At 38.7% G+C, this 14411-nt stretch overlaps 1 protein-coding gene across 1 annotated transcript; it reads left to right on the plus strand.

Moving 5' to 3' along the window:
* The first annotated feature begins 840 nt into the window (after positions 1 to 840).
* Positions 841 to 14080, plus strand: LOC130738205 (uncharacterized). The gene is made up of 7 exons (XM_057590139.1): positions 841 to 1000; positions 2684 to 4687; positions 5439 to 5524; positions 11656 to 12069; positions 12157 to 12378; positions 13605 to 13729; positions 13822 to 14080. The coding sequence occupies exons 2-7, from the start codon at positions 3668 to 3670 to the stop codon at positions 13887 to 13889; spliced, it is 1935 nt and encodes a 644-aa protein (XP_057446122.1). The 5' UTR covers positions 841 to 1000; positions 2684 to 3667; the 3' UTR covers positions 13890 to 14080.
* The last annotated feature ends 331 nt before the right edge of the window (positions 14081 to 14411 follow it).

Consider the following 14411-nt stretch of genomic DNA (forward strand, 5'->3'; position numbering starts at 1 on the left):
ACAATAAGTTGCAACTTCTTTTCGGGAGCCCAACTGATAAGAACTCCATGGTTAAGTGTGCTTGCCTTGGAGCAATATCGTGATGGGTGACCTCCTGGGAAGTTTTCCCGGGAAGTGCGCAAGTGAGGACAAAGCGCACTGAAAAGACTCGTGTTGTTACCGTGAGGCCAGTCGTCAAGTCGGGATGTTACAAGTGAGCTTGGGTGATCGGGTTCATGAGCTTTAGTGCCCGGGGAAGTGCCCTTCTCGCTGATGCCACCACGTTGAAGGACGAGCTTCATCTCATATGGCTGTAAGGCCACCGTAATTTGCTCTGTGAGGTGAACTGCTCGGATTTGGTCACAATGCTTCAAGATGTGGATCGAGCGAGGCTCCATAGTCATGATTCGATGTTGCTGGAGGTGCATGTGCTTCTTAGCAAATGTTGGAGAACCAATCTTTCATGGATCCACAGCGAGGGGAATTATACGGCAGATTGACTAGTAAAAGTAGGGGTTACATCTAGTAATCTTGGGCTTCGAGTGGTGGCTTCCCTGTCTCCGGAGTTAGAGTTTATCCTCCTTAAGGATAGATAAGGAGTGCCTTAGCTTTTGTTTTTTCTTTCTCTTTGTTGTTAATTTTCCGAAGTGCAAAAAAAAAGTATTCAATGATACTTTTTCCATGACGGTTGGATAATTTTTTAATTTAAATTTTTATTAAAAATTATATATATATATATATAAAATAAAATTATAAATGTATATTTTGCTGTAAAAAACTGAATATAAAAAAAAAAAAAAACCTAATCCGGGTAAAATATGTTTCTAACTTTCTCTATTTGTTCCTTATTTTACGCGATTGTTTTTTGCATCTATTTGGCAGCGTGTTTATCCTGATATGAACAAAAACATTTCCGAAGAAACTTTCGCGTTTTCAAATTTCGTTCTCTCCGTTTGATATCAGTTTTCTCCAAAACTCTTGCCATCCTCGTTGCTGCCCCTTCAAACAGACACTGTTTCTGGTTAGTTCCTTTTTCTTTCTTCGTCATTGGAATCTTTGGTCGTTAATTGATGATTGTGCCTCGAATCTTGATGAATCTTTCTGCTTTCATGGAATTTCAATTTTCTTTTTTAAAAATTGAAAATTGGGGTTTTGGGTAAATGACGCTTGAATGAATATGATCAAAGGGTAGAACTATCTTTTTTGCTTTTGAGATGCTCTTTCTTTTTGTTTTTCATTCGGTCATTATTTTGAATTATTGGATTTGTAATTTTTGTGTAATTAAATACTGTCAATAGATAGTGACAAAATTGTAGATTGTTTTATAAGCCTGATGTTGCGAATACGCGAGATGGGTGGGAAGATTTAATACAAGTGTTAGGTTTTGGAGTGGTAGGATGTGAGTATGTGACTCATGTGAGAATGTAAAAGAAATTATGGTGTGAGAATGGTGTCTAGTCTTAGAAATTATCGCTGATATGTAGGGTTGTCAAATATCCGGTGTGGCCCCGCCTTGGTGGAATTCTAGCAAGCCGCCATGGATGATATCCCACCATAATCGGTCATAATCCACCATCAGTATTTTTGGCTTTCTGCCATTAACAACAATGCTGATATGGCATATAGGAGTTTAGATTCAAAATGGTGAATTCATAGAAATAAAGTTATATATTAGGTTAAGTTTAGGATGAGTAAATTTTCTTAATGGTTGTATGCAGAGTTGTTAATGGTGAATTGCAGAAAGCTGAAAATCCGCAATGACAGGCCCTCAGAGTGGAAAGTAGCGGATAGTGGCGACCCTTCTGAGCTCTTCGTTATGGTTGTATGGACTATAAGTCTGATTTTTAGAATCACATGTCACAGTCCTTGATGTATGTAAGACAATGTTGTCAAATCACGATCGCGGACCATCGCGGTGAGCTAAAAAATCCGCTATTTCGGCCGCTATTTAGCGGCGAATAGCGGGAATAGCGCACTATAGTGGGCAATAGCGGCGTCGCGATTAGCCAAAAATCCGCTACGAGCGCCGCTATAGCCGCTATTTGATAACACTGATGTAAGAGAGGCTGAGAACATAGATAGTAAAGGGCACTGCTTGTAATACTTCTATGAGAAGAAGTTATTGTTTCTGCACAACATATTTCATTTAGGAAATATATGAAGCACCAGATTTACTAAAATTTAGAGAACCTAGGATATTATTTGAAAAATGACATTGACAATTACCATAACTATCACGATACATTGAATGAACATTCTGATAGATAACATGGAAATTACTAATGAGAGAGCTCGTGTTCGGATTATAATTATGTGATATTGATAACAATTCAACATTTCATATTTGAAAATGAATGAATTCCAAGACTTGGATGAGGTTGACAGTTATAATAATTATTGTGATATTGATAATATTTCAACATTTTATGTTGAATGTCTACAAATTACGAGCTTCACAATTCAATCAGGTTTGAGTGATTTAGTCTGTTTTTGAGTTGTGTTACTCAAATGGTTAAGTGGCTGAGCCTTATTGCAAGCAAGTCAAGGTAGTTACTCAACTGGTTAACTCCAGTTTTTAATACAATGGAGGCCTAAGGATGCCTTTCTATCTATCTATATTCTGTAACACTTCTCACAATCTTGTTGTTGAGTGTTGCACCATATCAACTTATGCACTGCTTCATGTTGGAATGTTCATTTGCAGATTAGGAATTTTTGAAATAATCATAGAAGTGTCTGGGAAGATATGGCATTTAGAGGTAGCTTCCAGGGCCAGTTTAACTACCATGAACAAATTCCTCATGGCTGGGATTTCCAGTACGCTGATAGTAGTCAGGGCCAGTTTAACTACCATGCCCAATTTTGTCAACCTTATCGACCAATTATTCCTAATCCTTCTGTAGCCCCATTTCGACATCCACAACCAAGGGCATACTGTGAAATTTGTGACGTTGAGTTGCCTAATCACCAATGTTGGGAAATACATAACAAGGGAAGGAAACATCGATCAAAGTTGAGACAAAAAGCTTCAAATGGACAAGAGAGTAGTCAGATTCCAAATTCTCAGATGAATTTAGTAGTTCCACCTAAGACAGTTTTGGAATCTAAGAAAAGTAAATGCCATGTGGAAAATGTGAGCTCTCAGGCTACTGTTTTCAAGTACAAGAATTTCCAGCAGAAAGATAACACTAGTAGAAATGGTCATGGTTTCAAGCGTAAGTTTGTAGGAGATACAGTAGGTAAACACATAAAGATGAATAATGGGATAAAAAGGCTCATGGAGCCATCAAACCTTGATGTTAGTGCTCTGTCAAATTCTGCGGAATATCTAGTCCAAAAACCTACATTATCACCACCGCCAGGACCGGCTTCGCCAATAACCGCACCAATAAGTGTAGGGGGATCAAGTTTGAAGCTACAATTTCAACACGTCTCAGCCTCGCAGACACAAGTGTCAGAAGGCAAAGAACATCATGACCGAATTCCTCAACCTTATCGACCAACTATTCCTAGTCCTTCTGCAGCCCCTTTTTGACATACACAATCAAGGGTATACTGTGAAATTTGTGACCTTGAGTTGTCTAGTGACAAATGTTGGAAAACACATAACAGGGGAAGAAAACATCAATCAAAGTTGAGACAAAAAGCTTCAAATGGACTAGAGAGTAGTCAGATTCCAAATTCTCAGATGAATTCTGTATTTCAACCTAAGACAGTTATGGAATCTAAGAAAAGTAAATGCCATGTGGAAAATGTGAGCTCTCAGGCTACTATTTCCAAGCACAAGAATTTCCAGCAGAAAGATACCGGAATTTCTTCTAAAATTCCAGCTGAAGGGTGTGAAGGGAAACCCAAAGATAACACTAGTGGAAATTGTAGTGGTTTCAAGCATGATTTTGGAGGAGACAGAGCAGGTAAATACATGAAAACGAATAATGGGATGAAAAGGCCGATGGAGTCATCAAAACCTGATGTCAGTGCTCTGTCAAATTCTGCGGAATATCTAGTCCAAAAACCTGAATTAACACCACTGCCATGGCCGGCTTTGCCAATAATCGCACCAACATGTGTTGGGGGATCAAGTTTGAAGCTACAATTTCAACACGTCTCAACCTCACAGACACAAGTATCAGAAGGCAAAGAACATCATGGGATTCAAATTCTCACTGTAGATTCTGATGTTAGCACCATGACTGAAGATATGTGTTTTGTCTCTGCAGCCCTGGCAATAGCAGCATCACCAAAAGGGCATATAGCTTCTCTGGTACTTGCCCCACCACCAGCACCAGGATTGAGTTTTGAACCTGAAAATCAACATGGTTTACAGAAAGAAGTGTTAAAAGGCAAAGAACAGCATGAGATTCAGAATCATACTGTCAAAATAACTGATCAGCCGCAATCAATCTCAGTGGAGGTGCATGCCCCTGCAGTTTCTAATATTAACAATCAAACTGAAAACATGAATTCTGATTCTTCAGCAATAGCAATAGGAATAGCAGGTCCTATGGCATCTCAGGTACCCATACCTCCACAAGCCATGGGATCAAGTTTTGAACCCCAGATTGAAAGCCGTAATTATGAAAGCCTAAATTCTACTGGTGAAACAAATATTCAACTCCTACCATTAGTCTTAATGGAGTTTGATGCCCCTTCAGGGGTCCGTACTAACACCAAAACTGCGGATGAAAGCTCTAAAGCCAAAGCAAAGGCAGGTGTTCTCACTACTGAGTTAGGGATAACTCAGTGGTCTCTGGTGTTTTTTATTTACTATATTGCACTTAAAGTATCGAACAATACAGTGCATTTTTTCTTAAAATATCTAGTTCCGAGTTTGGCTATAATTATTGTTTGGTGAAGCATTAGAGTTACTGTGAATATGCATAATTCTGCTTAACCTATCAATTTTGACAAATCAATTTTTCAATTGAAAAAAATCACCAATTCTACTGGTGGTTGATCTTACTTCATGTTTCAACTCTTTTCATGAAAAAACATCTTTTTACGTTTTTAGTGTGTTTGTTTAAACTTTTGAATTAATTCAGAATGTTAAAAATAAGTTTCATGATTAATTTGAGAATCTACTTTGAGTAATTTCTTGAAAAACTGAAATTATGTCTGCTTTTTGAAATAAAATTTGGAACAGTTTTATTTATTTATTTTTCCTGGGCAAATTCTTGTCTTCATAAAAAGTGAGAAACATGATAAAAATTTGAAATGATCAGAAGAAGGAATTGTTAGTGTTTTGCAGCAGCTAATATTGAAGCACTGAATGGAGCAAGTTTATAAAAAAATTGAAACTTTTCCTTTTGTCAACCATACATAACCCAAAATCATATCCATGATTTACAGATTTTATCTGCATACTTCTATTGTTGTATTTTGTGGAAAAGTAAGTGTTTGTTTGGAGTTCTTCCTTTGCTTTCATGAACCAATTCAGAATCTTTGTGCACTTGTTGCAGGTCATGGTTTGTCTTAAGTGTGGCGATGAAGGCTTTTCGGATACGTTTGTTTTTTGCGACAAGTGTCAGGTTTATGCATTGCATAGGTACTTGTTATTCACTTCCTGTCTACATATTTATATCATAACACTTGGTTGTCAATTCTTCCACTTCTAATGTCAAGTGGACCTTCTTTATTTCCATAGAAAGTACTTAAGTGGGTGAATCCAAGGAATATTGGCCTGATATTGCTTGTTTTCATATCCTGAACCTGTGTCACATGACATCTACATGGATTTTGATCTTTTATACTATATTTTTAACAAAAGTGTAATCATTACATTTCCCAAGAACTTCTAGTAAAATATAAAACCAGTTATGTGTGTCTTCAACTTCACCCAACAAAAGTTTTTGAGATAGTGATTCATGACATGGTAGATATGCATATGTGCACCGTTCTCAGTTCAAGTCCAATGTGCTGTTATGTGAGGGGGCATATTAGAAATTGTTGAAAAACGTAGAAATAACTTATATTATTTTAACGTGAAAAGATACAATAGGGAGGCTCTCTATATATAGAGACCTAGGACAGCAAGTGCTTGCACAGCAAGCAAGTAAACCCTAGATTGTCACTTAAGTGTAGCCGCCACATAGGCAAGGCTAGATAAGTAAAACATAAAATATAGAATATTACAAAAATAACCCTGAACTAATTATCTCTAATACTCCCCCCACAAACTGAACTGTGCAGATCTGTCACAGTCAGTTTGTCTCTCAAATCCTTGAACAAAGTGGAGCTGAGGGGTTTGGTGAGAACATCAGCAAGCTGGTCTGGTGCAGAAATATGTTTTACTAACAGCTGGTTTGCTAGGACCTTCTCACGAACAAAGAACAAATCCAACTCCATATGTTTAGTCCGAGAGTGCTGAACCGGGTTATGTGCAAGCATGACTGTACTTAAATTGTCACACAGCAGAGTAGGGACAGTAGTTGCAACTTTAAGCTCTTGTAGAAGAGACTGAATCCATAGCATATCTGCTGTAGCATGTGCTAAACTCCTGTATTCAGCCTCACAACTGCTGCGAGCAACAACAGTTTGCTTCCTTGACCACCAAGTAATTAGATTGGGACCAAGGAAGATACAAGCTCCTGAAGTAGACCTGCGATCATTTGGATCAGTAGCCCAGTCTGCGTCACAATAACCAATTAAGGACAATGGAATGCTGCGTGGAGCAGGCTTCAGAATCAAACCACAATGTTGTGTCCCTTTGAGATACCTCAAAATGCGCTTCACTGCCAGCCAGTGACTCTCTTGAGGCTGTGCCATGAACTGGCAGACTTTATTAACAGAAAAACTCAGTTCTGGTCTCGTGATAGTGACATATTGTAGGGCGCCTACAGTGGACCGATAGAGAGTAGGATCTTGAAAGGGAGTACTACCTTCTCTAATAAGCCTCAAACCAGTCACCATATGAGAAGAAATAGGTCGACAATCCTCCATCTTGGTCTTTTCAAGTAAGTCCCTTATATATTTTCTTTGAGACAAAAGAATTGAGTGATCTGCCAAGTGCTTCACCTCAATACCCAAAAAGTAGTCAAGTTGCCCAAGATCTTTCAAAGCAAAAACTGCTTTTAACTTGGACACAAACAATTTGACCAAAGATTCTGAGGGACCAGTAACTATAATATCATCTACATATACCAATGCATACATGGTGGCGGTAGAAGTAGTGTAGACAAACAACGAAGGATCACACTTGCTAGAGACAAAACCAAACTGCAAGAAGGCTGATCTTAACCTCTCGTACCAAGCCCGTGGGGCCTGCTTAAGGCCATAAAGAGCTTTATTCAGGCGACAAACCAAGGTTCTATCACTAGCTTCAAATCCTGGAGGTTGTGTCATATACACTTCCTCTTCCAGAATGCCATTAAGGAAAGCATTATTGATATCAAGTTGTTGAATACACCAGTGATTGGTAACAGCCAGAGTCAACATCACCCTAATGGTGACTGGTTTCACAACAGGGGAGAAAGTCTCCTTGTAATCAAAGCCAAACTGCTGATGAAACCCCTTTGCAACCAGTCTTGCCTTGAGTTTCTGTACTGAGCCATCAGGGCATTGTTTCACCCTAAAAACCCATTTGCAGCCTATGGGTTCTCTGTTCAGAGGCAACGGAACCAGTGTCCACGTGCCATTTGCATGAAGAGCATCAATTTCTTCTTGCATAGCGGACTTCCAACCTGCATCCTGCAAAGCCTGCTTAACAGAGGTTGGTTCAACCATGGTTAGTAACAAGGTTGGATTCAATCTTGGTTTAAAAATTCCACTTTTAGATCTAGTCTGCATGGAATGAGTGTTAGGGCCATGATAAGAACTCTGTTCTGCCAATGCAGAAGAGGAAGTGGAGGATGAGGTAGAATGTGACAAGGACTCAGGAGAAGGCTCACCATGTGAATGGTGAGGAGAAGTAGACTGATTTTCATGATGAATGATTGATGATGAATGCGGTAAAGAAGAGGGATTCTGATTTTGGGAAGTTGACTCTGAAGTGTGGTGAGCTAAAGGACTCTCAACAGAATGTGGAGTAGTGAGAGGTGAGTCAATAGTGACCTGTGGTTGCTCAACTTGTGGAACAAGAGGAATAGTAGCTGGTATGAAGCTTGACTCTGAATCTGTTTGGGGTGGACTAGAGGGAAAAAGTTTTGTATAAGGAAAACTGGTTTCATGAAAGACAACATCCTTAGAGATAATGATTTTACCCTCTGCAGTTAAGCATTTGTAACCTTTGTGCATAGTAGAATAGCCAAGAAATACACATTCTTGAGACCGGAATTCAAGTTTATGCTTATTGTAAGGTCTCAAGTGAGGGAAGCATGAACAACCAAAAACATGCAAGGATTTGTAATCTTGTTGAACCTTATACAACTTAGTATAGGGAACCTGAAAATCAATTGAGGTTGTTGGTAGTCTATTTATGAGATATACTGAAGTGAGAAAGGCTTGATCCCAAAACTTATAGGGAAGTGAAGCATGAGAGAGTAAAGTCAAACCTAACTCCACGATGTGTCTATGCTTCCTCTCAACCACACCATTTTGGTGGTGAGTATGTGGACAAGCAACCCTATGCCTGATGCCATTGTCAGTGAGAAACGTAGAAAGAGGGCGAAATTCTCCTCCCCAATCAGATTGGACTGAAAGAATAGGGGTTCCAAACAACAACTCAACCTGTTTCTTAAACTGCTGAAAGACTGTGAGGGTTTCAGATTTGGCTTTTAGCAAATAAATCCAAGTGAAACGACTATAAGCATCAACAAGGAAACATAGTATCGAAAGCCACCAGAAGAAAGAAAAGGAGCCGGCCCCCACAGGTCAGTGAAGATTAATTCTAAAGGTTTAGAGTAAACAGTTGTAGAAGAAGGTGAATGTAACTTATGAGACTTGCCAATAACACAAGCTGGACAAAAATCAAGATCAGTTTTATTAGGCATAGCAATATTACATGCTTGCAAAATTTGCTTCATTACATTGATACTCGGATGGCCTAGCCTAGAGTGCCAAGTATTGAAAGAAACTGAATTACAGGAAGGAAAAACATTATTCAAAGACACTGGATGTGGAAGACTTTGAGGAGGAGACTTGGCATCCAAAAGTGATGGAAAGTGATAGAGACCGTCAGGACCAACTGAGCCATACAGCAACACAGCCTTAGAACCCTGAGATTTAACAACACAAAAAGTTTCATGAAACTCAAAGAAGACTTTGTTGTCTTTACAAAACTTACTGACACTTAGAAGATTTTTGGTTATCATGGGAACATGCAGTAGATTTTTAAGAACAAGTGTAAGACTAGAATCAAAAGGAGATTTAAACCAAGAAGATCCATGAGAGGAAATACTCAAACCTTGTCCATTGCCTACAAAGACATGATCTGGTCCTTCAAAGGGTTGTCCATGGTGAATATTCTGCTCAGTTGGTGTGACATGATGAGTTGCTCCGGAGTCAGGATACCACTCTGTAGGAGCTGGTGGTCGTTGATAATTCTGAACAATCTTACCTGGTTGCAGGGATGTTGCCCCTGCTGCCAAGAAGCTTTGTGCTGGAACTGAAGAGGATGCAGCACATCCCTGAAACTGAGGTGGAGTAGGGAGAAGAGGAGGTGCTTTGTTTCCTCCCTGAACATTCTGAAGGGGAGAAGGAGCAAGCAAAGGTATTGTCTGGAAGTTCTGTGCATAACCAGGGAACTGCTGAAACTGCGGAGAAGCCATTGATGCATAATTCTGTGATAAACAAGGGTTGAGAAACTGCTGATATGCAGGAGAGGCCAAAAAATTCAGACTTGGTGCACCAGGAGGTTGGACAATATTAGTGGCTGAATTGGGTGAATTATGTGTTGGTGCTCCACTGTTTCCATAAGTATGTGGGTTGGGACCACCATAGAAGTTTTGATAGTTCTGGGGAGGTGGTGATGCAACAAAATTTTGATTGAACCGGTGATAGCATACTGCTGCAGTGTGCCCTATTTTAAAGCAGACTTGGCACTGTACAGAATTTCGACCACGACCTCTACCTCTACCTCCACCTCCACGACCTCTACCTCCATTGTTTCCTCTGTCACCAGCATAGTTTCCTTCCTGCCACTGATTTTGTGGAACAGATTGAGGGTGTTGGTGATTAGCAGCATTTGTTTCAGTAGGTAGGGTCTGTGGGACCTGTTTTCCAGCAGTTGCTGTATTGACGGTGAACTCCGTTGCAGCACTGCGTTTATTCTTTTCAATCCGTGCTTCTTGGGCCAATAAGAGAGCACCTATCTCTTGAATTGACAAGGACTGAAACTTACTATTCATGGAGCAAAGGCTGACAAGAGTCTCATATTCACTAGGAAGTCCTTCTAGCACTATATCAACATGCTCTTTGTAAGACACTGGATCCCCAATAGCACTCAGAGAATCTGCAATTGACTTGATCTGCTGAAGATAATCACTCACACTCTTTGAGCCAAGGCTCAAATTGCGAAGTTCTGTTCGCAATTGACGTGATTTTGCTTCTGTGCGTGTGAAGAATCCATTGTGCAAACGCTGCCACAGTTGATGAGAGTATTTGCAACCTATCATCTGAGTAAGTACGTCACGAGAGAGTGTAGATTGGAGCCATGTGAGAAGATAGGCATCTTGCTGCTCCCACGCGAGATACGCAGGGGAAAATTGACCAAGGGCTTGATCAATATCATTCAGATATTTGTCTGGAATTTCTGGATCAACGAGAAATCGCTGCAGCCGATGAGAGGTGACAACTGGTTCTACTTGTTGCTTCCAAAGAAGAAAATTGGAATCAGTGAGTTTCTCGGCGATGGAGAGAGGATATTTCTCCAACGGAGATGGAGCGGAAATAGAGAGAGGAATGGCAGTGGTTGTCGCACCAGTTGGCTGCCGTTTTGGCGACGGCGGTGGCGACGAAGGAGGGGTTTGGTTGACTGCCGCCATGTGCGCAGTCTTTAGGCTCTGGATACCATGTTGAAAAACGTAGAAATAACTTATATTATTTTAACGTGAAAAGATACAATAGGGAGGCTCTCTATATATAGAGACCTAGGACAGCAAGTGCTTGCACAGCAAGCAAGTAAACCCTAGATTGTCACTTAAGTGTAGCCGCCACATAGGCAAGGCTAGATAAGTAAAACATAAAATATAAAATATAGAATATTACAAAAATAACCCTGAACTAATTATCTCTAATAGAAATGTAATATAAATCATTCAGGTCCCAACAATTTAAGCTTTTACGATAGTTGGTTCATGACAGTTTTTATCATCACACTTAGATGCAGATGCAACTCATTCTATTTCCATATGGACATTAATTTAAATCCCTATTAGTTGGTATTGAAGGTGGGAGCAGTGGTTGTTTATATTCTAAAATAAGGTTGATTCTAAACAAAAACTTGATCTAGATACATATAAGAATTAAGAAACAATAGTTTTATTCGAAAATTGTGCGATAAAGTATGCCATCATATAATTTGTATACCACCATTCTTTACTTCTAAGTTCAAGCATCAGAATCATAGTCATTTTATTAATACCATGGACTTCGTTCTGGCATCAGATTCATAGTCATTTTAGTATGCTATTGAATTTTTCTCCCAGCATTTTCCTAACTAGAAGCTTTTGCATTTGATAAAGTTGCAGTTTCAAATTCTTAAATACATTTTCCTTATACTCCTCAACTTTCCCCTTTCAGGTATTGTTTAGATGGACCTGTGAATTTTTATGATGACGTTACATGGTTGTGTGAAGATTGTGAGCCACACGTAATAGAAAAATCTTTCCATTATCAATGTATTCTCCCATCTAGAGTAAGTGACTCTTCAAATTCTGCAAAAGATGCATCTCAAGGCAAAAGTGACGTAACAAATTATGTAGAGAGTGTAAAGGATAACAATAACCAGCAACAGAACATTGCTGCTAAAAGAAATGTCATGTTATCAGATTGTCACAGTGTCTCTAATCATGCTCAATCTCAAAGCATTAACAACTATGAAGAAGAGGAAAAGCTTAAGGAAGATTGTCAGTCAGTTCCAATTGTTGAAGATAATTCTAGTGAGGGGTTTGTGACTGTTCATGATCCATACCCTATTGTTGATCCAACATGGAGGTAAGAAATTTGTGTTGCTAGCTTCTTTTGTATTTGGTTAATTCTTTGGCGAAGCAAATGTCTGAAGTTCAGTTCTCCTGCCAATAGGGGAAGTTGGTGCTTCAGCAACCAAAGTTCTGATACTTTCACTGGACTTTTTGCTCATTTGTCCACTTTAGCATGCCCCAAAGTTCTGGAGGAGACAAGACTTTTCCCTGAGGTGCTTTCTGCTAACTTGCTTCCAAGATCTGCAGTGTGGCCAAAGGGTTTCTCGGAATCTGGGCCAAATGATGAGAGCATTGCTCTTTATTTCTTTCCTGAAAGTGAAAGGTAATTTTTTTTTATAGAAAAACCAAGTACTTGTTTGATTTCAAAAAATTATCTCTTCTTCAAAACGCTTAACTAAGAGCATTTCCAATGCTAGTTCTTAATTTTTAGTTCTTAACACTATCCACGTGGGTCCGTAGTGCGATATGTGCTCTAAGAAACTCTCAAGCAACTTTTGCATATTTTGCTTCAACCACAAGTTCTTAACTTTGAGTTCTTAGCACTATTTATCTGGTCTCACCACATCACGTTATTTATACTTTTTATTTTCATAAAGCAATAAAACAAAACTCATAAAGTAATAAAGCAATATGAATGAGAGAAAAAATGTTTTTTATGCTAAGAACTCAGAAAGCAAAATTGTTTATATAAGAACTAGTTCCTATTTTTAAGAAATAAGAACTCCACGTCAGTCATCTCCAGTGCTTAAGAACCCGGTTCTTAGTTCTTAACTTAAGAACTCACCTTACACCTTTAAGAACTAACATTAGAGATGCTCTAATAAGAAAAATGCTAGAAATTCACTTCTACACCCTCTTTTCAACACTCTCCAATTGATTGGTTAAAATTCATGTTGGTTCCACTAAAAACATGGGACCACTTCAAATTTAGTGGGACCTATATGAATTTCAACCCCTCAATGAGAGCGGTGAAAACAAAGTGATGGAGTGTTGATAGCACTCCTCAACTAATAATTATAAAAATGCTTCTTTGATTTTCATATTTTGATAAATTTGTTTAACAAATGTTGAAAACGTCATTTTTATTATTTTTATTTGTACAAATGGTTGAAATAGAAAATAAAATGACAATTTTTTAACTAGTAACCAAAACAGGAACAAAATATATAGATATTTTTTGCTTAAATATGTTTTCAGATCCTATAAAATAGGGGTACTTTCGTTTTAGTCCCTACTTTGGGCCAGTTAGATTAAAAAGACCATGTAGGATGCCACGTAGGTAAAATAGATGAGGTGTCAAAAAACCGCATGTATCTATGTTAGCCACGTCACCTTTTTTGGCAACGGGAGTCAACGTAAGGGACTAAAGTCATCTATTTCTTTCAACATAGGGACAAAAACCAACAAAATGGAAATGTAGGGACCAAAACCAAAATACCTATTTTATAGGATCTAAAAACATATTTTAGCCAAGATATATTTTCTGACGATATATGCCCTAACTTGATCTTTATTTAATCTATTATTGAATCTTACTCTTTTCTACAGTGTTGAGAGAGCCTATGACAATTTAGTTGATGACATGATTTCCCATGACCTGGGCATAAAAGCTATGATAAAAAATGCAGAGCTTTTAGTTTTTCCTTCAACGGTTCTCCCGATCAAACACAGGAGTGAGTAACATTTATGCTACTTTTTCAGTGCCACATTTCAAATTTATTGTTGTTGAACAAAATTGTGTTAACTTGAGTCACTCGTTTTGCAGGATTTCAAGCAAAGTATTATTTGTGGGGTGTGTTTAGGGCAAAGCAAGCTGTGTTGATAAGTCCTTAATCCTTAGTCATTGTAAATACTTTGAGGATTAACATGTAGTTTTGGTTGCATTGCACAATACACTCGTAGTGATTTATGTATTTCTAAGTTACTTGTCAATATTTGATTATGCTTTTTCTTTCAAGAACTATGTACTTCTGTAATTAAGAAAAGAGGAGGCATCTAATATGGGAAAAGATTTCTTTGTGCAACCTTGCACAACCAAACAAATTGTCCCTTTTACCCTTACTCCAAAAATTAATTCCATCTTCATCCTTCCCATCATCTTCATCGTCTTCAACCCAAAACAACCCAGATTCATCCCACCCAAATCCAGATTAAGAAAAACATAAATTCATCTTCAACCTCACCCATCCCCACCAAACACCACCACCACCCCCCCACTGAAACCCAACTCATCTTCAACCTCACCACCCAACGAAACCCACCCCAGCAACAAGATGATGGGTTGAAGATGAAATTACCTAACCCAGAAACCTAGAACAACAAACTTGCCATTCGGGTAAGTGCTGAACACGATGA

This window comes from Lotus japonicus, chromosome 2, assembly GCF_012489685.1.
Source record: "Lotus japonicus ecotype B-129 chromosome 2, LjGifu_v1.2".
Lineage (NCBI taxonomy): Eukaryota > Viridiplantae > Streptophyta > Magnoliopsida > Fabales > Fabaceae > Lotus > Lotus japonicus.